Source organism: Acartia tonsa, chromosome 14, assembly GCF_053477335.1.
Source record: "Acartia tonsa isolate MP-2025a chromosome 14, ASM5347733v1, whole genome shotgun sequence".
In the NCBI taxonomy this organism is placed as follows: Eukaryota; Metazoa; Arthropoda; class Copepoda; order Calanoida; family Acartiidae; genus Acartia; species Acartia tonsa.
In genome coordinates, this window is record NC_137273.1 from 4,078,105 (window position 1) to 4,102,712 (window position 24,608).

Here is a 24,608-nt window from a genome sequence, read left to right on the forward strand (position 1 = left end):
AGAACCTGCCAGCCAGCAGCGAGCCTGTAGGAGAAGAGCCAGCCACTGCGATGGAAGAGGCCGCCCCAGAAGAAGAAGAAGAAGAAGCCATGTGCCCCCTGCTGATGACAGCCATCCCCATCCGGGTAGGAGCTAGGAGGCCAAGCAACCTGAATCAAGCAGGCGCCCCCATGGAATTCTATGCGCCCTTTGCCATCACCATTCCACCCTTAGGAACCACCAGAGTCTGCCTAGGCCTCCGTGTCCAGCTACCAGCCGCGACAGAACTGATCCTGCAGACGAGGCAAAATTTCCAGCGGCGAGGCCTGGCCGTTGCCAACCCACGCCTAGAAGCCAACCAGGAGCTGACAATGCTGATCACCAACCACAGTCAGACCGAGCAACGAGTGTCCCAGGGAGCCTGTGTAGCCCGAGCTGTCCTCCATCGAGCTGTGCCCCAAGAACTGCCTGTCCGGCGCATGAGCCGGCTGTCGTATCCCCAGGTTCAAGGCCTGGTGGCTCAGGAGCCACGCAACCCTTGAAGGGGAGGTTGTGGTAATACGACACCCAGACGGACAGGCCGTTTACAGAGTTGCTTCGCTGTGACTTATGATAACAAACCCCCCGCACTAATCCTATTATATCACTATCCATCTCATGACCGCTGTTAACCCCGCACCCAGCGGTCAAACTAGCCTGCCTAAATGTGGGGAGGGGACTTGAACATGCAACTATCACGAGTCCCTCATGCGCTTATATAATCGGGAGGCACTGCCTCCCCTTTTACCACCGTTGCCCCCACAGCCTGTCTACCGTCGGGCGCTAAGCCCTAGCGCCCCACACCCCCTTCAAACCTAACCATTGTTATATTTTGTTGTATATATATAGTAAACATAACTTGTAAATATTATTCAGTTTAAATATATAATTTCTGTATGATTGAATCCTGCTTGTTTGTTTGGTAGAATACTTAAAGGCTAGGGCTCGTTGAATCCGAACTCGTTACCCCGTGGGCCGAGAACGCTCGGCTTACCAGATTAACACTAAATTTCAACGGTTGCTCCCCTAGTATCCAAGAGCTCTTAATTCAAAGGGAATGGAAAGCAGAAAAACAGCCTGAAACCACCTCAAGACCAATATCTTTAGAGCTTAAGACCATCTTAGGACCTATGTATAGCTTACATAAAATGAAGAACTCAATTAATTCAGTAATTATTGAAATCTTAAGCTACAGACAAAAACACATACTACTTTGTAATATAGGACAGACAATTTATATAGATAATTGTAGAAAAGCTTAATAAAAAAATCATTACGTTTATGTCACAGCAAAAAGAGATATTAAAATTACCACAAAATTTCTTTTGATAATAAGATATGTGTTTAAGTGTTAATTAGGACTTCATGAACGGCTTTTTTCGTTTGTAATAAGAATTTCCAATGAAAAAAAAAAAGGATGACAACGTCAATAAAAGTAGGTTGCTAAGCTCTGTAAATCGTATATAAATTTAACAGACGTTATCATAATCATACAAATTTTAAAAATTTAATACAGAATATAGCTCTTATATTATTCAGCATTATCAACCGACTAACAGAAAAAAACGTATCAATAAGTAGCTTTGCTACTAAAAAATTATTCTCGGCAGTAAATTTTCATCACCCAGTTTTATTACTTTAATGCTTCTCAATGAATTTCAAAATTTTTACGCAATTTTTTTCTGGATTGGAGCTACTCTAAAGGTTGAGTATAATCATGTGATTTGGTTGACTTGACTTTAAATTAACTAAAGGGATAAGACAATGGACAATTTATTGATATACATACATCTCCCAATGATGATAAACAAGATTAGTATTCATTCAAATTAAAATTAATGATTGAAGAGTTTTGACACTTCTTGTATGAACCAACTTATTAAGATTTACTTAAAAGCACCAAAGGTTTTAAGCTAAATAGTTATTTTATTTATTAAACATTGAGTACTGGCAAAATTTACAGTCTAAAATCTTACTACTTTATACAACAGGGTAGATATGTATAATACAAATTTCTGCGCAATCCTCAGATATTTTCAATATAGCATACTGTTGTGTTAAATTTGAACATAATTATTCTTGGTAACCCTTTTTAATAGTGTAAAAAGCGTTCTGATTTTATATCCTAACTTTTTGCCTCTATAATGAACATAATACCAATAATAAATTCTATACAAAAACCATTTTTTTAGAATAACAAGAATGGTAACATTGCAAAGAATCTCAGCAAATATGATTTTCATTCAATAATTACCCCCTCCCCCCCATTGACGTCCAAAAAGTAAGTGTTGTTTAACCCCTATAAACCCCTTATTTTATCCCCTCAAAATTAATGAAAATAATAACCCCCCCATAACCTTTGAAGTCCCCTCCCAAAAAAAGCTTCGACGTCAAAACTAAAAATGATTAGATTGAGTTTTATAGCTAAAATATGTAGTTTAATGAAGACATTTTTTATTAATTTTCTCTCAATGTTTTACTGATAATTCGACGCACATACCCTAATTTTAAAGTAGCTTTCTTTCCAAAAAATGTAGTAGCTCGTTCTAATTTGTTCTAGATAGTAAAATTAAAAGAAAAAGCAGCTGTACTTATAGGGTTAATTCTAACGAGAGCTAAAACTTTATTGAAAATAATATAAATAAAATACGTGGATATTGTCACAGGGGATATTTTGTCTACAATTTAGGTTGCTAATATAGTCCTCAATTATTGGTCAATATGTTTCTCCATGGTCAGGGCAGAAGATGGGGTAGGGGTTAGGGGGATATGTAATTTTATTATTGCTGATTTGTAGAATAAAATATTGATTTAGTCTCCAAAGTTTTAAATTCAACGAATGAGAGAACATAATTATAAAACTTTGAGGACAAGAAAAAATTACAGTCCAATGTCCCATCCCCACACCTCCCTGACTGATAATACATCCCTCTACAAAATTATAATGGATAGATTGATAAAATTATACTTTAAAGGTATTTGAATAGGAGCCTCTTTTGTTCCGTAATAGCTGGTTATCTGCCAGGGGTTTGGAGCCATGCCATGTCATACAAAATTAGAAAGTTGCAGGGAATGGACACCAAAAGAAAAAAGAACATTTCTGATTTTCTCATCTTTCAATACAACAAAATCTGTAAAAGCCCTGGTTTTAAATCTAAGAATCTTAAGGGATATGACAACGGACGATAAAATAGTTTACATCCCCAAAATTACACACAAAATACACAAAATTACCACATCCGTATGTTTATTATTATTGGTTACATAATACTACTAGTTTAAAACCACCAAATCAAAATTCTATATAAGTACCCTAAGTCTTGAGCTAACGCATAACAGAACTTAGTTTGATTGATTGATTGATTAGCCATAGTCTCTTAGGGTTTGGACCTAAGTAGTTATGGAGTAGGCTGAGACACTTTTGTATAGCCACTAGTGCTATCAAGCTCCACGTTCAAGCACATTATGACTTGACCCGCTATCTCATGAGAGCTACTCATTATTACCTCACCCTCGCCGAGTGTGGCAGGTGTCCCAAATTAAGTCACCGTAATGAATGACGCTCTCCGCAGAGGAGCTTGGGATAAGGGTAGTACTGATATTATGTACATGACTATTGAGTATCCAAACTTACTCAATAATCCCCTTCTTACACAACCAGGGGAAGTTGCGTGAATGTATTCAACTGAGAAATTCGAGTTGCCACATGGCCTGAGGACTAGAACTCGAACTCTCATCACCGTAACTCAGTGCGTTACCACTGAGCTACGACGCCCCTTTACAGAACTTAGTTAAAAGTCTTTGGTTACAAGTTTATCAACAAGGATTTAGGAATAGTAAAAGACAATACACCCTCAATGTTTATGAAATTTAAGAGTGGGATATTTATTCAGACGTCATTGTTCTCTTCCTTCCTGGATCTGAATCGCTGGACCAATTTGTTTGATAATGAGTTATTGCATACAATAGAAGGAGGATGGAAACTATTTGTTCTCCTAAAATATTCTAGCTACTACGCCCGTAGAGGCCTCTAGAGGTACCTGAGGTAGGGGGAGGCAGTCGACCCTCCACTTTTCATATTAATTTTGAAAGTAAAAGTAACACAAATTCGGGTTGTAAATTTTTCAAGAGGCGATTTCTCTTAGAAAAGTAAAATAATACCTTAAAAAAATAAACCTTACCTAGACATAAAATAAGCTTCAATGCAAAGGAGAACTATACCAGTCCGGTGGTCTTAGAGATTATAAGCTACATACACACAGACAGATAATCTTTCTGTTACTTTTATAATTTTGGATTCGTCTCTATGAAAACTTTTTAAGAAAAATAATTTTTCTCAACCTCCAAACTAAATACCTAGTAGCCTTAAGAGTTTTCATTAAGTAACAAAAATTTTCTTTTGCAAATTTCTCCTCTATTCATTAAGTTTTGAACATATTATCTACAATTACAATCATTAAAAAAAGTATCATGATATCAATCTTAAGTATCTCGCTAACCACTGAACCGTTAGGGTTCTCTTTTACAATGAAAAATAAGTCTTGGAGTGGTCTTGAATTAATGTTTTGGGGGGAGGGAGTACCTACACCCTACAAAGAGATATCTTCCATTGAAAATAAAAATAATAGCAAAGCATTTTTTTAGTTTTTAAAGAACATACAACAATACATAGATAGATAATCATAGAGCAGCCCTGTCCTAACTTTCAATTAACTTTTAAAATTTTTAACAGGTTCAATAGATAGATGACATTTAACTTTTTATATAAATCATTTGGATGACAATCTAATAATAAATATGTAAGAAAAAAAGGTAAGACATTTTTTTTACATCCGCAGTCTTGTAAAAAGTGAGGAAGTTTTTTGATGGGGGTAAGATAAGGGATTTCTAAGATTTGATGGGGTCATCTATTGTATTTAAAAATATTCTAGTGGGTAAAATAAAGACACCAAACCCTCTTAGACGTCTATGAATGAGAGATTGTATTTATGACACTTAGGGGACAATTTTAATTTACAGCCTTATGTTCCCCCCCTTACTCCTTAAAATCAAAGCTTTACTAACCTACTGATATAAAAGAAATAACACCTAGGTGTATAAAAGCTTCGCTTTTAACATTTAAAATATAAGACGTACTGAAATTAACTGTACTGTGATTTTAACTTTTTGAAAAAAACAAGTCTAAAATAAAATAAAAAAGCTACAATAAAACACAAAATAATATACAATTAGATGGTCTATTTCATATTTATAGCCCAGAAAGTTAATTCAAACGATGATTTCTGAATTCTGAAGTATCATAGTTATTTATCGCATCGTATTAAAGACAGCTTTCCGTGGATATTAAAATGAAAACCTAAAAGATTAAAGCCAGTATTGTGACTATCATTTAATATTTGTGGAAAATTGTCTGTCATACTATGTTATACATGATTTTTCAGAACCGGTTCTAATGCAGCGGATATAATTCGGTTACAAATTTATACTGGAATAGTTATTTCTCGCATCGTATTATAAACAGCTTTCCGTGGACATAGAATGTACAATTATAAGATTAAAACCAGTTTTTTTAGCCCCGAGGTGCCGAAGGCACGGGCTAAAAATCTGGCTTTAATCTTAGGATTGTACATTTTTATATTCGTAGAAAGCTGGATATAATACGATGCTAGACATAGTTTTTTCTATGGATAAGAATTACAAAGTTTCGAATATGTAGGACAAGTATATCGCGTAAAGTTAAGCTAAGCAGTTGACTTTTAAAATTAAAAATTTAAGCAATTGAAAGAACTTAAAAACTTGAATCAAATAAGCAACAATTTTAAAGCTCAATAAGTATTATCATCATACCCACCTAATTCTTGTGTAATCCTTATGTAAAAAGTAACAGGATCTGTGTCTGTCTGTCTGTGTGTATCTAAAGATCTCGCTAAACGCTGAATCAATATGGTTCTCCTTTACAGTGTAACTTATCATATGTCCCGGGAAGATTTTAAAATATTTTTTTTTTTTTTTTGGGGGGGGGGGGGCGCAAACATCTTTAGAGAGATCGACCCTGGAAAAATGACCAAACCCCCCTTCCTCCCCGCCCAATTTTATTGTACTTCTTCTTTTCTTGAACTGAAATTGAATTGAGGGAGAGTGAAAAATACAAACTAATTTCATTATGAGAGGAAAAAGGAAAAGAGGGGGAGGATTGAAAGAAATTCTTGAGTAGATTCTCCTTTCAATAAAGCATAAAAATAAATAACTGTACGTTTGCTTTTATTTGCTTTAATTTCTATGCTTCGCTACTATTGAATGTTTTCATCCTTGTTCATTCCTAATCTCTTTGGAATGTTACAATGAATAATTTAAGGCATTTTTTAGAAGTCTAGCTATTATACAATTAAAGAATGTCCGCCCGTCTGTCTGTATGCATATGTAATAGTTGTGTAGGGATCTTCAAACAGCGAAGTAAACCTAAAAACTTAAAGTGTCAAATTTGTAAATCGTATTTAATTTTACATCTTACCACTTTAATTTGCTGGTTACTCAATTTTTTATACTCCTTAGCTCTACGTATTATGAACAATGTAATCCTTGTTATTTCTAAAGAAATGCAAATCAGTTTAACGTATTTAAATGGGTTAAGAAACGATTTTCTCGTATTCATTCGAATCCGGTGGATAGGAACCGGTTTTCATCAATACGAAAAAACTATGTCTAGCATCGTATTATATCCAGTTTTCTACGAATATAGAAATGTACGAGTTGCCGAAGGCAACGGCTAAAAAAACTAGTTTTAATCTTATAATTGTACATTCTATATCCGCGGAAAGCCGTTTATAATACGATGCAAGAAATAACTATTCTCATATTGGTACTGCTTGATTTTATATTAACTATTTTCTTTTAGGAATGTTTAATTCAAAAGCAATATGGAATTGTCCATTTGCTTTCAAACCTTTTTTATTTGCTTTAATTGCTTTTTTTAAAGGTTTTCTTTACTCTGACAATACAAGTACAGTAATAGTTTGAATAGTTTATAACTTCGCATTTATGAATGTTGTCATTCTTTCAAAAATCTTTTTTTGGGCATCCCAAAAGATAATTTCTTGACCCTTTTAACACTTCAAGATATAGGAGAGAAAAAAATAGGAAGAGAAAAAAGAGAAGAAGAGAGGGAGATTGAAAGAGAGAGGGAGAGAGAGAGAGAAAGAGAGAGGGAGAGAGAGAGAGAGAGAGAGAGAGAGAGAGAGAGAGAGAGAGAGTGAGAGAGAGAGAGAGAGAGAGAGAGAAAAAAAAAGAGAGAGAGAGAGAGAAAGAGACAATCTTAAGAATTTGACATTTTTGGATAAATGTATTTTTAGGTATTTCATTTTAAAAATAGTTTTACCCCTTTTAGACTTAAAATGGCATAACTTAAAAATCCATTAGTACTTTAAAGAAACAGCGAAAGAGAGAGAAATTGTAAAAAAAAGTTATCATGGGTCTGCTAGTTGTAAGGAGTGGGAGTCATGTATTGGACTAAAGATGTTAAATTATTGACATTATTCTACTAAGTATTTTGTGGAATTGTCACAAATTATAGAAGCCGATTAATCCTTAGATAAAAGCAATTAGGTGTCTGTTTGTTTGTGTGTCTAAATGTGTGTATAGCTAAGGATCTCGCTAACCTCAGAAACGATACATTTCTGCTTTACAGTAAAGCTTCTCATAGGTCCTGAGAAAATATATCTCTCTTTATATTAGCAACATTAAAGTTAAAAAAAATGACAAAAAGACTTTTTTTATATTTACATAGTAGTCGTTCTTTTTGGTATTTGTGTTATTGTATATTGGCAGAAAACCACTTTAAGATAAAAAGGTGTTAGGCAAAACTATTTTACGTTTTTTGGCAATAAAGAGTTTGGATGGGGGTTGGGATGAAGTTGAGGGCATACATATCTGTTAATCTTCATTGACATACATTTGTTGTGGAATCGCATTTTATTACATCCTCAGATTGTCTGACCCGCGGGCTGCAATCCTATAAAATCATAAGGTTTCCTTGTTTGAAGCCTAAGATTTTGATAACTACCAAACCGACTGAGTTCTTCATTTTAGTAAGCATCATTTAGGTCCCGGGATGCTTTTAGGCTATTTTATTTTTAAAAGCTAAGCTTTTCTATAATTAGGGTCGGTCCGTCCGTCCGTACGTCCGTCCGTCCGAGATAGATAGCTTTTATTCGTTAATTTAGGCATGTTAGAATTGTCCTATCGATTTCAAACTTTGCATGATGATTCCTGTTGTTGTTAGGTACGATTTAGAAAGCGTAGCAACTCTATAATCATAACCAGAATGTCCGTATGTTCATTTTAAACATGTTGATTTTTCTACTTTTTTAACAACAAATTTTTATGTGATCTAATTATCCGTTTGATCTGATTTTTGGTATATTGATTCCTGGGACAACAAAGATCAATATTGTAAGCGAAGCAACTCTATAATCAAGCCCTTAAAACGTAAGTATGTCCATAAACATTATCCTGTATCAAGCAGTTTTTCAACAAATTTACTTACAATTTTGCTTCGACTCTTATACTTTTATATTCTGATGATTCAGTTTAGACACTATACAAGTGTTAATGTCCGTTTGTCCTACCGTTTCAGTGCTTCGCTTTTATGGATGTTGCCATCCTTGTTAGATTTAAAGCTGCTTTTCTGACCCCTACTCGTGTTCAAATACAGAGTCTTAGATGCTAGGGACGCAGTAGATAGTAAGCTAATAAACATTTGAGGCAGTGACAGAACACCATATAGTTGATGATATCAAAGCTAATGAGCTCAAAATAAAAGGCTATCATTTCAGATTTTAATCTAGGGTAGGAACAAATATAAAGAAGAAAAGTTAGACATAGCATGTTAGAGCCATCTTATGGATTTAAAACCCGAAGTGAAATGCAATGGAAAATCCAAAAAAGAATAAAAGTTTATTTGGCCATATTAAAGCAGAATCTTAACATAAAATCATTATCCTTTTGATTTATATTGGCGATGTCTATGACGATTAATACCTATATAATTAAAAAATGTAAATACGTCCGATTTTGATATCAAAGTTTAAAACAGACTAGAAATTATTATATGATTATGATTAATATAAATATCCCTTCTTTAAATAAAAATTATTGGTGGAAAAGTTTAATAAAAGTCTCCAAAGCCTAACAAGAAAAATAAATGCTTGTAAACTTTTGGGGTCCAGTATAATGTCCACTTCCACTCTGGTTTTTATTCTTCTTAACATTAAAGCATTTCCCTGTCCCATATGAAGGCCTACAAATCAATAACATTTTATCAATAAGATTCATCTACATGGTTATGAAGGAGAAAGGAATAAAAATTAATTTTAATGGGGCAAACATTTAACTAAATAAGAAATAAATAAGAAGTAATTTGTTAAAAATTGCCATATCTATTATACAAAGTAGAACGATGTCTGTCTCTCTGTCCGTCTGTCTGTCTGTCCGTCCGTCTGTCTGTCAGTCCGTCCGTCCCTTAAGATCTCGGCAACCACTGAACCGATCGGATTCTACTCTTCAGATAATATACCTACTGGTCCTGTGGTGGTTTTATGCTATTTTCTTTCCCCCAAAAAACAAAAAAATCCCACCCCATTTTTTTTGTATGGGATTTCCTTGGTCCTTTTTTTTGTAGGGGATTTCCTTGGTCCTTTTACGTATTTCGCCCAAATTCTTTTTTATCACCTCTTGGGGCAAAGCCCCTTGAGGCTAGGGGCGAAGCCGCTAGTATAATATATTGATTTATTAAAACCTTCCTAGCATTTTGTATACAGCTACGCTAATCTTGGACATACTCTTATAGAATAATTTTTCGAATACGACTAAATTTTGCAAATATTTAGAATGATTTGAAATAGAAAGAAACAAGTCCCAGAAATAGAGTATAATTATCATAGAAGGAAAAAAGCTAAGCTGTTATTTTCTTGGCTTTTAATATTTGAGATATATATATGGGGCTTTCCCACAAGTGTTTGGTTGAGCATTAATAATCCTCTCCCATTATAATGAAAAGAAAAAAAATAAATAATGTGTGGGGTGTTAATTTCATTATTTTATTTTATTTTTCGTGGAAAATACGATGTAATACATGATTTTTCAGTATGGTATAGACACGGTTCTAATCCAGCGGATGTTAATCGGTTTAAAGTCATACTGCAAAGGGTTTTACTTACTTTAAATATGAAAATCTGTTGAAAATTATGTTTATGTAGGTGTTTGAAACATGTTCATTTCAATTTGGAAATTTAAAATCTAAATTTTAAAACAAGTAGTACGATGTCTCTCTAAATTTCATTAAGTTCTCTTAAACAGTTTAAACGTTAGATTTTTGACTTATACAGGTAAACTTTATTTTGTTTTAGAACTATTTTTACATTTTTCTCCTTTTATTGAGGAACTATAAATAAGTTGAAATAAAATGTTTAATAGCCTAGCCTTTAAGAGTTTTAATTTAATAGGGTAGCTTGTCTATTTGATTACTAATTAAAAGTATAAAATTTTCACCTTTCACGTTTATAACATGTACTTATAGAAAGTGAGAAAATATTGATGTTCAATGAAATTATCTCCCCTTATCTACAATCTATCAAAGACAGAATTTTACACCAACTAGTTTACAGGAAGATTAGTATTTAAATTATATTAGCAGAAATAGAAGCGCACCATATTTACAAGCTCTGAAAAAACCAGGAATCTAAAGGGATAAGACATTGGCCGAATAATTGATATGCACCATCAAATTATAATACAAAAAATGCCCCTGCTGTAGATTACAATTAGTTGTTGAAACATTTTGACAATTATGTTAATGAACTCAAATTTTTGTAAGACAACGAATAAGAAAACGTTATCATAAAACTTTAGGGACTAGATTAATAAACAGCCCAACATCCCCTCCCTCACTGAAGAAAAACCAGTCAAACAAAATTAATATTATCTTCAAATCTTTGCTCACAAAATTGGCACATTTATAATTAAGGATGTTCCTCAAAAATTGCTAAAATCAACATTTAGCGATAGTTGTTTAAGTCAGGGAGGGAGCGGACATTTGGCTGTTTATTACACTAGTCCCCAAAGTTTAATAATAACGTTTCTCGTATTCATTCGAATCCGGTAGATAGGAACCGGTTCTCATCCATACGAAAAAACTATGTCTAGCATCGTATTATATCCAGCTTTCTACGAATATAAAAATGTGCAATCATAAGATTAAATTAACAAATTAAAGTATGTATGTTCATCAAAATGAATTATAGCTGTCTCTAGGCCAATATATTTCCTATAGTTATGTCACCTACAAGCATAACAACAGTAAGTACTATCTATATTCAACGTTTACTATCAGAGGACGTTTTCAATTTTATCGCTAAAACAAGGACGTCTAATTGGGGGGGGGGGGGGGAGCGGGTAATCACACCTTTACTTTAAGAAGGATGGGTTAAAGGGGTAACTACCCCCCAAAAATTTCTAGGTTTGAATTTGTACCACCCTAAAAATGAAAAGCTTAGACGTCCTTGCCAATATGATATAAAGATAACCCCCCCCCTTCCAAAAAAAAGGAAAAAGCTTGGACGCCCTTGCGCTAAAAACTAATTATTGGTGAATTGGTGATAACGAAAAAGCACCAATTATAATTGGACAACTAATTTTACACGTCAATTTGTGTTACCATAATATTTTTTGCAATGTGTTTTGCACATTAAGATATCTTTTTTTTAAAGCGAAGTTTTTCTATAATTAGGGTCGGTATATCCTTCTGACTGTTCGTTCTGCTTATAGATTATCACACTCTACAAGTGTTCATGTTCGTTTGTTATTGTGTTTGTTTTCAGAGCATTGCTTATTTGGATGTTGTCATTCTTGTTAATTCAAAAGTTTGAATATCTAAATCTCAAAATTATAACAGAAAAGTAACAGGATCTTTTAAACGACAAAGCTTTAAATTCATAATAATTTTTTTTTTAAATTTACTGCTTGAAACAAAATCGATTGTGTCTCTAAACCACAATTTTTTTTATAAGAAGCTTTTTTCAGCAAACCATTTTTTGGCACGCCAATATTATTAGGCAATACGCAAATTTGGATTTAAGATTTTATTTGAGTTTAAAAAAAAGTTAAATTGCTACAAGATAATAATTTTGGATAGGATAGTCCAATGAAAAATAAAAAGTATTCTACATAAGCTGGTATCATATGGAATAATACAATAGACGATAAATTGATGCAATGCCTAATGATGATAAACAAAATAAACCCTCTGTAGATTAAGCTCATTGGTTGAAAAGTATTCCCCCTATTACAAAAAAGTTATGGCGATCATCTGATATAGTAGGAGTAGGAACCATTTTCATCGCCTTTTGTTGTGACACGGTGTTAGGATGATATTTGAACCAACATCTACCAGACAACTAGCGGATTAAGTTATAGAAATGCTGTACTTCATAGAGAAAGATTTTTATTTTTTAACATCATCTTTCTTATATAATTAAAGACTTGAAAATTACAAAAAAAATCAACATAATTTTTCTTTAATTTAGTGATTAGGGAAAATTATTCATAAAACTAAAATAAAGTAATTAACCCTTACAGATCGGGGGGGGGGGGGGCTCCAAGAGCCCCCCCCTCTAGTTTTTTCAATCTCATTTTTTTTATAGGTAAGATGGAGAGCTGTAACTTCATGACTTTTTAAGTTTAGTAATTATACGTCGGCAAGAGTTGATTTTATAAGGATATCTGGTCTGTGTCGGTCGTGGTGTCCGGTCAAAGTCGGTTGGGTAGCAAAAAAAATTAGAAAAAATTCTAAATAAATCTTAATTTCTACATTATGACTTTTGTGTATAAGGTAGAAACCTAAATTTTTTTTGGTGAACACTTAGATATCAATGACCTATTGAGAAAAGTGGTGTTATGACCGCTTGACCGCTCCCTGACCGACTTTAAGACCGATTTTTGTCCGGCTTTTACTACAGACATATATCATGAATATCGTGGCTTCTATTACAGCTAGAGACCTATAATTTTTTTTGGCAAATCCTTGAGCAATAATAAACAGATCAAAATATTAATTTGCGCCGCCAACCGCCGTTTTACCGCCGTAACCGCCGAAAATGGCGGTTTCCGTTATTTGCCGTTTTTCGGCGATGTTCAGAAAAAGTAATTTTTTTGTTATGAAAAATAAAAGTTCGTCCTAAAATTTGGTCATCCTAGCTGCAAAATTGGCCGCTCTACAGCTGTTTTAAAATTTAGCGGCTGGCCGCTAAAAAGCGGCTAAGGAGCGGTCTGACTGCTATGACTAGAAAAAGTAATTTTCTCTAAAAATACACATGAACCACCAGAAAAAAATTTTACGTCTTTATCTGTACCAGGAGCCGAGATAGAGGGGGGGGCTCTTGGAGCCCCCCCCCCCCGATCTATTAAGGTGGGAATTGGGGCCCGAGCTGTAAGGGTTAATCATCCTATTATATACCGTAGTAAGATCTTTTTTTGTCTGAAACTTAAGATTACAATGACTACTGAACTGATTGTGTTCACCTTTTTAGGGATATATTTCTATGGGTTTTTACATAAATACAACTTCTGTAGATTAAAATTATTGGTTGAACAGTTTGGACACCACTAGTTTGAAACTAAAACATCAAAAATCAATTAAAAGTACCCAAAGTTGAGTCAACAAATAAGATAACTTGGTTATAAAACTTTGGTTACAAATATAATTTACAGTATAGAGATTCTTCACTCTTTGATTAAATACAGTTTTATGCTATACTTGTTACTTTCCCGAATTTTATTAAAATATTGTTGAGTAGTTTATATCAAAACAAACAGTTTTTAATTTTCTTTAATTATCAGTTTCGTTAATTTTTTCTCGGTATCGAAGTTACTCTACTAGTAAGACGAGTAAGTATGTTCGTCTGTCTCTATAAAGTTTTGATTATATAAATATATATATTTATTATATAAATATATAGAAAAAGGTTAGACTAGGTGAATTGAAATATATTTTATTATACAATAATTGTATGGCATACTGATTACTGACTTCAAAATGCTTTTTGTGAAATCCTTGACACACACTCTTGTTTAAAAGCAATAATTTTTTTTGGATGTCATCATCCTTGTTTAATAACATACAATTTATTTTCTCAATTTTCATTGCCTTTCAAATTAAAGACTTTAGCTTAATTTATTGTTTATGCTATTAAAGATAATTTTTTTTTAGTACAATAATATTAATTTTTAGAAAGAGTTATATTGTTCATTTTATTGTAGGATATACATTCAATTATTGTCAATTGTCCTATCCCTAAAGTCCCCTGTGACTAAAAAAATGTTTGAATGACTTATCTTTAACGGTAGCATAACAATATGCACTATAGTCTAATATTTATAAAATAAAAGCAAAAAATATGGTTTTAAATATTAGAATATGGAGTATAAAAGTGAAGTAGGTTTGTCTTATAACAAAGTTAGGTAAATTACCTGCAGCCTCTAGAGACACTGTGTACCACTCCTGCACTCACTATAACATGGAGGGAGGGGAGGTTTACCATGGTCCCATTATAAAGTTAGGAATAATTACCTGCAGCCTCTAGAGACACTGTGTACCACTCCCGCACTAGCTATGGCATGCGCAAAAGCTGCTTCTTTGGAGGCTAAAACAATAAAAACAAGATTAGTGTTCATGAAAACTTATGCCTTTTTAAAATGAATTTCAGAAAAATTTCAGCAATATAATGATAATCTTATTAAAATCGGATGTGAATCCTTATATTAAAGTAACAGGATCGGTGTCTGTCTGTACCAGGGATTTAGCAAACCGTATGGTTCTCCTTTACAGTGTAGCTTTTAAAGCTTTTTTTTTGAAACTGGCAGCTTTTTTTTGGTTACTTTAGGGGTCTCTAGAGTTGATTTCTCTCAGGAAGGTTGATATACTCCTCCCCCCCATAATAATTATAATCAATTATAATCCTTTCCTTGACCTATAAAAGGCTTCACTGTAAAAGAGATTAAAATTAGCCCAGCTATCTCCATGCACCTTCGCTTTATACACACACTCACAGACGGATATACATCCTATTACTTTTGTATAAGTATTAACTTTAGAATTTGAGCATTATATGAAATGCGACTTACGTATGGAAAGAACGGGGCCAAATACAGTGGAGTCATCTACCGTGGAACAGTTCCAGCGACGATTCCTGAACTGATACTGACACTCTCCTATACCCGACCTAGGTAATAATAAAAAATAGATTTTAGATTTTAGTGTTAGGTTAGGTTAGTAGACTGATATATGCATTACATAGATGGATAGATATGACTTAGTATAGATAATTGGATATATAAATGAATGGATAAATAGACTTATTAATTAGATTAGATAAAGTAATGGCATATTTTCATAAATGCTTTTAAATTCATAAATCATTTGTTTTTTGAGCTTATATAAATCTATCTATTAATTTCTAACAAAATATTCAATAAACTTTTTTCGATCGTTCGATCATGATTTGTTGGAATTAATTTAATCTTTTATGTAAAAATACTGAAAACTTAATCGAAACACACAGGAAGAGAGGGATATAAAAATGACATATAAATTAATTTTCCACAAATTCTTATGTGTGCTTTTTGTTGCGTGCGATAAGGGGGTGTCAACAGTAACACCCCCTTAAATTTGAAATTTGGAAGGCCTGCCTTTTTTTTAAACCCCAAAATTAGTCCCCCCCCCTCCCATGAATCACTTTGTACGTCACTGTGTAGATTACTGCGTTTAATTACTGGTCAACAGTTAAAGGAAGAATGGGGGGTAGATTAATTTAACTATTTTTTTCTTTTGCCCTGTAAATTCTCAAAACATCTTTAAAAGGGGTGTTTCGTCAATGATGTAAAACTTTTTCTCTTCCAAAATGTGTTATTGTTGTGTTTTAATTATATATAGTTATGAGTCTTGGACTGGTTTTAGGCTTTTTTTTCGGCCCCCTTACTCTACATCAAAAACAGAGCCAGTGTAAAAACATTTTCCCCTTTCATTATATTTATTTACTGTTCTTGTTAAAAACTTTTTTATGATAAGCTTTTTTGCTGTGGCTGGACATATATATCATATATTATTGTATATCCTTTTGCTTTCTAGTTTTTTAAACACTTTTAAATAAACACCCTGAACGGAAGAAACTTGATTAAAAATTCATGATACCAAAGTTTCATCGGAAAAAATAGCTTTTCAAATCTTTATAACATTAACAGAAATATGGGGAGGGATATTTCACTCAGAAAAAAAAACCGTTTTGACTCAACTTTCTCAATGATCATTATTGAGAAAACCTAATTTATGTATATAACTGTACACTGGCATGCTACAATTGTTTTTAATAAGTTAAGCAAAAAGAAAATACAACAGAAAGTATGTAATTTTTATATCCCTACTTTTTCTTTCTTATCAGGGATCTTAAGGTATACGACAATAGGCAACAAATTGATGTACTAAAACCCCAATTTATTATAAACAAAATTACTACTTTTGTAGATTACAATTAGTGGTTGAGACGTTTTGACACTTAAATTAATTAATCGAACAATAAAAATTCAACAAAAGTCTCCAAAGTTGTTAGGCCAATAAATAAAAAAAGAAAGCATTATTATAAAACTTTGGGGACTAGTGTGATTAACAGTCCAATTAGGGACGTCCAAAGAGGGGGGGGGGGTAAAGGGGTGATTATCCCTCCCCCCAAATATAAAAGCTTGGACGTCCTTGCCTCTATTATATAAACCTTCCCCTCCCCCCTTAAAAAATGAACTTTGGGGATGCCATTTGCACCTCTAATTTTTTTTATTTTCAATTTCCCTTCTCCCCAACATCAAAAAGCCCTTATGCCCTTAAGCCCAATATCCCTTATCCCTGCGCATTTTCACTGACTTTTATTAGCTACTATAGGTGTTTTATGGTAAATGGATTTTCTAGTAAAATTCGACATTTATTGAAAACAAGAATTCTTTTGGGTTTTAAATCATTTCGTTCTACATCTATCTATCTAGCCGCCTGTCTATCCATATATTTATCAATATACCTTTCTATCTTTATATCTATCTACATAATAATCTATTCATCTATTAATCCATCTATCTATCCAATTATCTATCTATCTATTATCCTTTATCTACTTTATCTGGAGAAAGAACTAGTGCAGCTATTATTTTTTTTAATTTTTACTATTTCCAATGAAATTTGGATAAAGTTATTTACCTTGCTTAACGCCCCACGCCCCGCATATGCTCAGTTTACAGCTCTGTATTTTTACTAAACTTTAACATACTAAAATCTTTTTGTGGAAGAGTTGGTGCAACTCTTAACTTTTTGACTATCTTTAGGGCAAAGTTAGGTGACTATGAGGTACCTTCTGTTACGCACTTTATATAGCATATGATCAGTGTGCAAATAGCTTTTATGTTTTACATTAAACTATTCACATGAAAAAATTAAAAGGTCTTGGGGAAAGTGCTTGTGCAACTTTTCATTTTCTGACTATTTTTGATCAATTTAGGGTAAAGTTACATACCTTGCTCCACGTCCCACATGTAGTATATAATCAGTGTACAAATAGCTTTTTATTATTAATTTAAACTATTTATATATCTAATAAAATCTCTTTGGGGAAAGAGCTAATGCAACTATTCATTTTCTGACTATTTTTGATCAATTTAGGGTAAAGTTCCATACCTTGCTCCACGTCCCACATGTAGCATATGATCAGTGTACAGCAGACACAACTTCTCTTGGCCCGAGGACAGACCCTTGATTCTGAAAAAAAAAAAATTAGGTTTTCAAGACATTTCCCCTCAAAGTGCCTAGTTGAGCACAGTAATTTCCCCTCCCCCTTACAATCTTATTTAAAAAAATTTAAAAAAAGGGTGGAGGGGGGGTAGGGTTTTGTTATGTTTTAACTTAAAAACAGATTAGGTTAGAATATATTGGGCACAATTAAGTATTACAAACTGTCATGACAGACGTATTTATAGAGTATCTTTGCCACTAGAGATACATAGGTAGGAAACTAAAAGTCAAATTACTTATTTGGAAAAGCTTGAGTTTTTATAGATTTACTGTTTCATTTAAATTGCCGCACTGTACTTTTTTTGTATGATTCTTTATACTAATGTAACAACGTACGTCCGTAGAAGCCTCTAGGGGCAATTGTAGTTTTAAAAAGAACAAGTTGAGGCAGGTAAATTTTTCTAGGGGCGTTTGTGCTCTTGGTACTCTCTCCCAAAATAGTTTTTAACTTTCCAGGACGTGGATGAGAAGCCACATTGTAAAGGAGAACCATATCGGTTTAGCTGTTATAGCGATCCTTAAGTGAAAGACGAACAGAGGGACATCATGTTATTTTATTTAAGGATTCAACCATATCAATTTTCTGAAATTATTTGTTTTAGCTGCGCTACTTACGAACAAGTTTGAATAGTGAATCATCTTAAATTAAACTAATATTAAATCTACTTAATGATATTAAGTTACATTTCATTTCCTTTCTCTATAAGGATTCATAAAAATATAAAGTTTATTATAACAAGGATGACATTTTCTATAATAAGCAAAGCATATCTGTAAATATGACGGACAAAGACAAGGTACAATTTATGATAAATGCTGGAATCTTCAAGTAAAATTTCAGAATCTTATATCAAGTAATCATATTTTCACTTTTTGTAGCGAAGCTACTCTATAATCAACTTTGTTTGTCCGTCATCCCGTAACGATATGGGGAAATGTAATTTTCTTGACTGCTATTGAAGATAGATAGCTGATTTGTTTTGAATATATTCCTATCACATATGCACATATAGTCATAAAAAATGTTTTGTCTATCTGTCTGTATGTCAAAAGACATAAAACTTATCTTCTAATAGTTTCATTTCTTTTTTGCGTGTTCTCTCTCTATTTTCTTCTTTCTCTTTCAATCACTCACATCCAGAAGCAGCGCGCAGCAAAAATAAAACTTACCTTGTACACATACTCCTTGAGTTGTCAGCCACTGTGTTGTACTGATCCTCACTGTATACACAACAAGTTCAATTCATTCCCGATGATGATAAACAAAATTATACCTTTGGTAGGTTTGGACATCACACTACTATTATGGAAGTAACCAATCAAAGTCCAATTAAAGTACCCAAAGTTTTGCAGTCATCGAATACGATCTCATGTTTACAGATTTTGGGTACCAGTGTAATTTACAGTCCAATGTCCCCTCCCACCTTGGACTTTTAGTAGATTTATATGTATTTTTAAAATATTATAAAAAACCTAATTTTAACTTTTTTTTTGTTTGTCCAAAATCATAGTTTATTTTAAAGTATCAGTTTTTAACTTTTTAGTTCTATTATCATACCATGAGAATATGAAAAAATATATTTAGATATGTATCTTTTATAACTTGAAGACAAAGGTGCTCAATCTCATAGACAATGAATTAAAACAGTGCCTGTCGAACTCATTTGGATTGTCTATGACACTGTAGCCTTGTAAACCAATTGACCTGAAATAAGAAAAAGATTATTAGTAACTTTTTAAATCTGCAGCTTGATGAAGAATTGCAATAATAATGTGGTAATAAATAGCAGGACAACTTCGGATTTTTATTAAAGTAAAAGAATAGAGAGGGCATAAACTATATGTACCCTGTCCCGATTTTGTATTGGTATTTGGAATCAGCTAATAGCGTCGAAATAATAACACAGCTAAACAATTTTCTAGCAGGTGATAAGGGTTTCTGATACTTTAGGCAGGTAGTTGTTTTGGTTGTACATTTATACATTTATTGGCCAAAAAGAACCATTTTTCTTCTAAGTTGATAAACATCCATCAGTTATCAATTATTTTTAGAGATTCGCTTGTAATAATGTAGTAATCCTTGATATTTTATGGAGTTGAAAAAGCAAGCTTTAAAAACTATTTTAACAGCTAGGTGCTAAAAATCTTGTTGTCATTTCTTAAGCAGGAACAATGATTAAGAAAATAAATTATGTTATCATATTAGTTGGCTCAAAAACTTTTGGTACTTTTCATTGAATTTGGATTAGTTGGTTCCAAACTAGTAGTGTCCAAACTTTTCAACTTATACTTATAATCTGGAGAAGGTGATATTTTATAAATCATCATAGGTGATTATATAAATTTATTGTTTAATGCCTTATTCCTTAAGATCCCTGGATAAATGGAAGATAATGCAATAAGATATTATATTCTCTAATTTTGTCCTATTCCTGTGGCATTTCCTATAAATTTAAGTTTATTTTTTGACAAATAGCTTTCTACAATAAAGAAAATTTATTAAATAAACAAATAAAGCCATTAAAATCTAGGTATTTATTAGAAGCAATTTAATCTTAAATTAGTTGACTGTTTATTTTGATAGCGCGTAGCTTAGCTAGTCTATAAGTAGGGTAAGTCAGTTTATCAGTAGAAGGAGGGGTTAAAAGGGATAAAATTCCCCCTTTAAAATAATCTTTAAATAATTTTACTGTCAACAGTAAAGCTTACTCTTCAATTTTCTCCTAAAATGTGCTTAGTTCATTTTTTCATGAACTACATATTTATGAATATGTTAATAGTTATTTATCGCATCATATTATAGACAGATTTCCGCCGATATTAAAATGAAAAATTATAAGAAGAAAACTGGTATCAATTTTATAGTTTTTATTTTACTATGTGCATAAAATTGTTTATAATACGATGCTATACATGAGTTTTCACTATGGCTGACAACGAGTTCTTATTCAGTGGATATTATTCGGTTTCAAAGCCATACTGGAAAGAATATTTTACCCTCTGGGCGTCCATAGGACACCAGCAAACCTTACTATTAAATTATCTCCTAAAATATGCTTATTTCGTTTTTGCTGCGCTACTTATGGATATGTTAAATAATTATATCATCCTTGTTTTTCATTTTATTTTGAGATAAAATAATTCTTTTGACAAAATCAACAAAAGAAAATTTCTCTTTTATCAAAACAATTAACAATTTTAATTGATTTTCCAGATATTGCATTTTCTAAAAATCCGGTACGACGAAATAATTTTAAGTAAGACAGCTATTTAAAATCAGAGTATTATACTTATATTCATTTGGGAAGGTTGTGTGCAGAAAGTTAGCTTAAAACCATACAAAGACTTAAAAACAGTAGCCTAAAAAAATCACAGAACTATATGAATCTTCCCGAAAATAAAAATCATACGTTTCTATTGTTAACGAGATTTTAACAGACAAACAAAAGTTCTAACTACTTTATGACCATTATGGTATTTTCTATATTCTCTGCAACTTAAAATAAATAACAATTTTCATTACACGTTCATTGTCTCAAAATACTAGACAGTTACGAAATGGCTGTTTGCGATTAAAGGCATTTCCCTCACTTTTTTTTATCGTACAAAATTTAGTTTGGGCCGAAAATCGAACCAAATACAACTTATAGACGTGTAGTCTATCATAAATTTTAAAATTCTTTTAAAAATGCTTTTTAAATACAGATTTTTCTAAAAAACTTTTTTTGTATGGTTTAGAGTTTAGGTCGCAAATAACACAATATGAGTTAAAACATTATTTACCAGAGAAGAAAGTTAAGTCAAATTTGCAGTTGCGTGAAAGGGGAAGGGTAAAGGGGTGTTTAACACCCACCCCACATCCCTTCATAAAAGCCTAAAATCTAGGGGTCGAATAACACCCAAACGCTCCCCCCCCCCTCCCCCTTAATACTCAAGTAATAGACCCCCCTCCATATTTTTAACCCTTCCCCCCCCAAAAAAAGTAAAAAGCTTGGACGTCCTTGCTAACAGAAGTACTGCCATGCTCTAGTTATAGAGTAGCTATTCTTATTTGAAATTAAATCATTTTTACAGAGAATGTATCCATGTCTGAGTATTTTTAAAAGTATGTTAAAATACATGTCTTTTATACTGTTTTTTTTTCAGAGAATATATCCATGTCTACGTATTTTTAAAAGTATGTTAAAAGACATGTCTTTTATACAGGTTTTTTTGTCTCGTCCAACAATCCTTTTACCACCCTTTTTAGAGGTGTTCAAACACACCAACCAATATTTCATTCATAGATATTTAAAGTAACAAGATGTTTTGCTGCATAATAAAATCTCGCATACCGATATGGTCTGGTACAATTCTCAATTACAGTAAAGCTTATTATAGGTAAGTTTTTTTAAATTGTACTTCAAGATCTTGCTGACCATTGAAACAAATGAGTTCTTCATTTTGGGGAAGCTTAATATATGTATAGGAATGGTTAAAGGAAATGTTTTCTTTTAAATTTTAGTCTCGGGATAGTTTTAGGCTAATTTACAGCCCTACCCTCTCCTAGATGCTAGTATGGCTAAACTATGGAACTAAATCTAGACACTTTTTAGAAAATATAGATATTCAAGCTGGGCAGGTTTTAGGCTCTTTCAGATTGTCTTTTAAAGCCTTCCAAATAATTTCGGGTCCAATAAAAAATATTGATACTAAATGGTTTAAAAGAATCCATTGAAAAATATAAGATTTAAACATTACTTTTTTGTGTGGGAACATCTTTTTTTTAAGCCCCACACTTACCTTTTTAAAAACTATTCTATTGTTAAGTATATATCTCAATAAGGGTGATAATTTAAAACAACTAAAGTTTTTTCTCATTTTTATGCAGAAGCAAAGCTTCTTTACATGATTTTTCTTAAGGTCAGTCGGTCTGACAAAAGTACAGGAAGTATAAAAAAAGAAAACTGTATAATTTTTTATTACAATAAATAAAAAATGAATGAATTTTTTTGCTATGTTTTGCTGAATTGAATATTTGCAGTTTTGAAAGCTTTGTGAATAAGCAAGATTTACAAATTGTCTCCTTACAACAATAGGTCATTTCTAAAATGGCTTAATATCTTAAAAGCACAGTACAAATATTGCAAAGCCTGCAGATTTAGTTGTAAAGGTAATAAGTTCGAGTATTAGCCATAACAGCATGATACAGGGTGCGCCAAATATAACCGAACTTTTTTTAAACGGCCAAAGCGTCAAAACTACTTGACCAATCAGGATGTTTGACCCCACTATAAAAAGCTTAGGTAATGACCTTTTAGCAAAAATAACAAAAATAATCTTTGGGCGAAGATGGGCTTTTACTCCGAGCTGGCCGCACTTATATTCAACAAGGCAGATTCGAAGTGCGCCGGTGGTATAATCTGGATTCTTGACTAGGACCCATCACTAAATCAGAACTCAACCTATCTGTAGATGAGGTAGAGTAATATATACAACTTGTTAGGGATACTGTTCTAGGGATGTCATTTGTTTACAATTTAGAAAAAGTCCGGTTATATGTGGCGCACCCTGTATATAAAGTTGAGCATTACTGTTGTTATGTTAGGCGCTTTATGTTAATGGTAAGAGTAGATAGTATACATGTGAAAACAAAAATTATTAAAACATAGTTGGGACCTCCAGAAAAAGGTCGTATATTTTGAGAATTGGTTGTCTGCAGGTCAAAATAGTCTTTAGTGATTATCCTGGTTCTTTTAAAACCATATTTTTTTTATCTACAGGCGGGATAATTATGTTTATCGTTATTGGAGATATAAAACAATTTAATTACCATTGTCTTATCCCTTAAGATCCCTGATAGAAACTAAGCTTAGAGATAAAAATTATTATCAAACAGTGAAATTGATCATACTAATAATTTTTACTTTTAAAGCTTAACAATTTTTTTTTTAAAATCAACCATGTGATGTCATAAAAATGAAGGAATATCTCTTTTTTAGGGGTTTTCTTTCCCACTTCTCCTCTAATCCGTCATTTTTGTGACGTCACGTTGCTGATTTTTTGAGACACTTTGTAAAGCTTCATTTCTGATTACAAAAGACACAATTTTGAACATAGAAATTGGAGGAAGCTTAATTATTATACACTGACTCTTTCCTGTAGCCCTGTCGTTATTTGCATGATTGTAAAAGTGCTATTTTAGTTTTGACTCTACTCTATAGAAAGAAATAGAAAGATATGCAAAAGTGACTATCAAATGGAATTTTAGACAAATTTCCGCGGAAACTAAAATGAGAAGGTTAATAACAGTTCTGTTGGACCCGAAGGGTGAAAGGCTTCTGCCAACATAACATTTATTAATAGTATTTATGGAAAGTTTATTTTAATACTATCATTTTAGCATGTCCTACTACCGTTTTTAATCCAATCAAAAAAATTATAAAAATATCACATTGATTTGTTTTTGAGGAGAATTACAAGGTTCAATCTGAAAGTTTTCCTCTAAATAAAATATTCAATTGTCTATTTAATAAGTACCTAAAACGTCAATCTATACCTTCCTCACGGCTCCCAAAAAGCAATCCCTTACCCTTTTCTATATTAATTTCAATTAACAAAATAGCCCTACCCCGCTTGTAAGGGCCAGGACAACCCCCCATACAAGTAAAAGCCCACGCCCCCCTTTTTGCACCTACGCCTTACAGGGATAAGGGGACATTGGACTGTAAATTGC

General features: G+C 32.6%; 1 protein-coding gene across 2 annotated transcripts in view; it reads right to left on the reverse strand.

The window, feature by feature from the left end:
• LOC145306511 (protein Wnt-5b-like) overlaps positions 1 to 24,608 on the reverse strand; it is a 109,595-nt gene that overhangs the window by 34,878 nt on the left and 50,109 nt on the right. For both annotated transcript variants that reach the window (XM_080148653.1, XM_080148652.1), the window contains 5 exons: positions 19,545 to 19,598; positions 19,064 to 19,114; positions 17,780 to 17,860; positions 15,193 to 15,290; positions 14,639 to 14,711 (listed from right to left, as the gene is read on the reverse strand). In XM_080148653.1, coding sequence (XP_080004779.1) covers positions 14,639 to 14,711; positions 15,193 to 15,290; positions 17,780 to 17,860; positions 19,064 to 19,114; positions 19,545 to 19,598 — 357 coding nt within the window. The remainder of the gene's footprint in view (positions 1 to 14,638; positions 14,712 to 15,192; positions 15,291 to 17,779; positions 17,861 to 19,063; positions 19,115 to 19,544; positions 19,599 to 24,608) is intronic.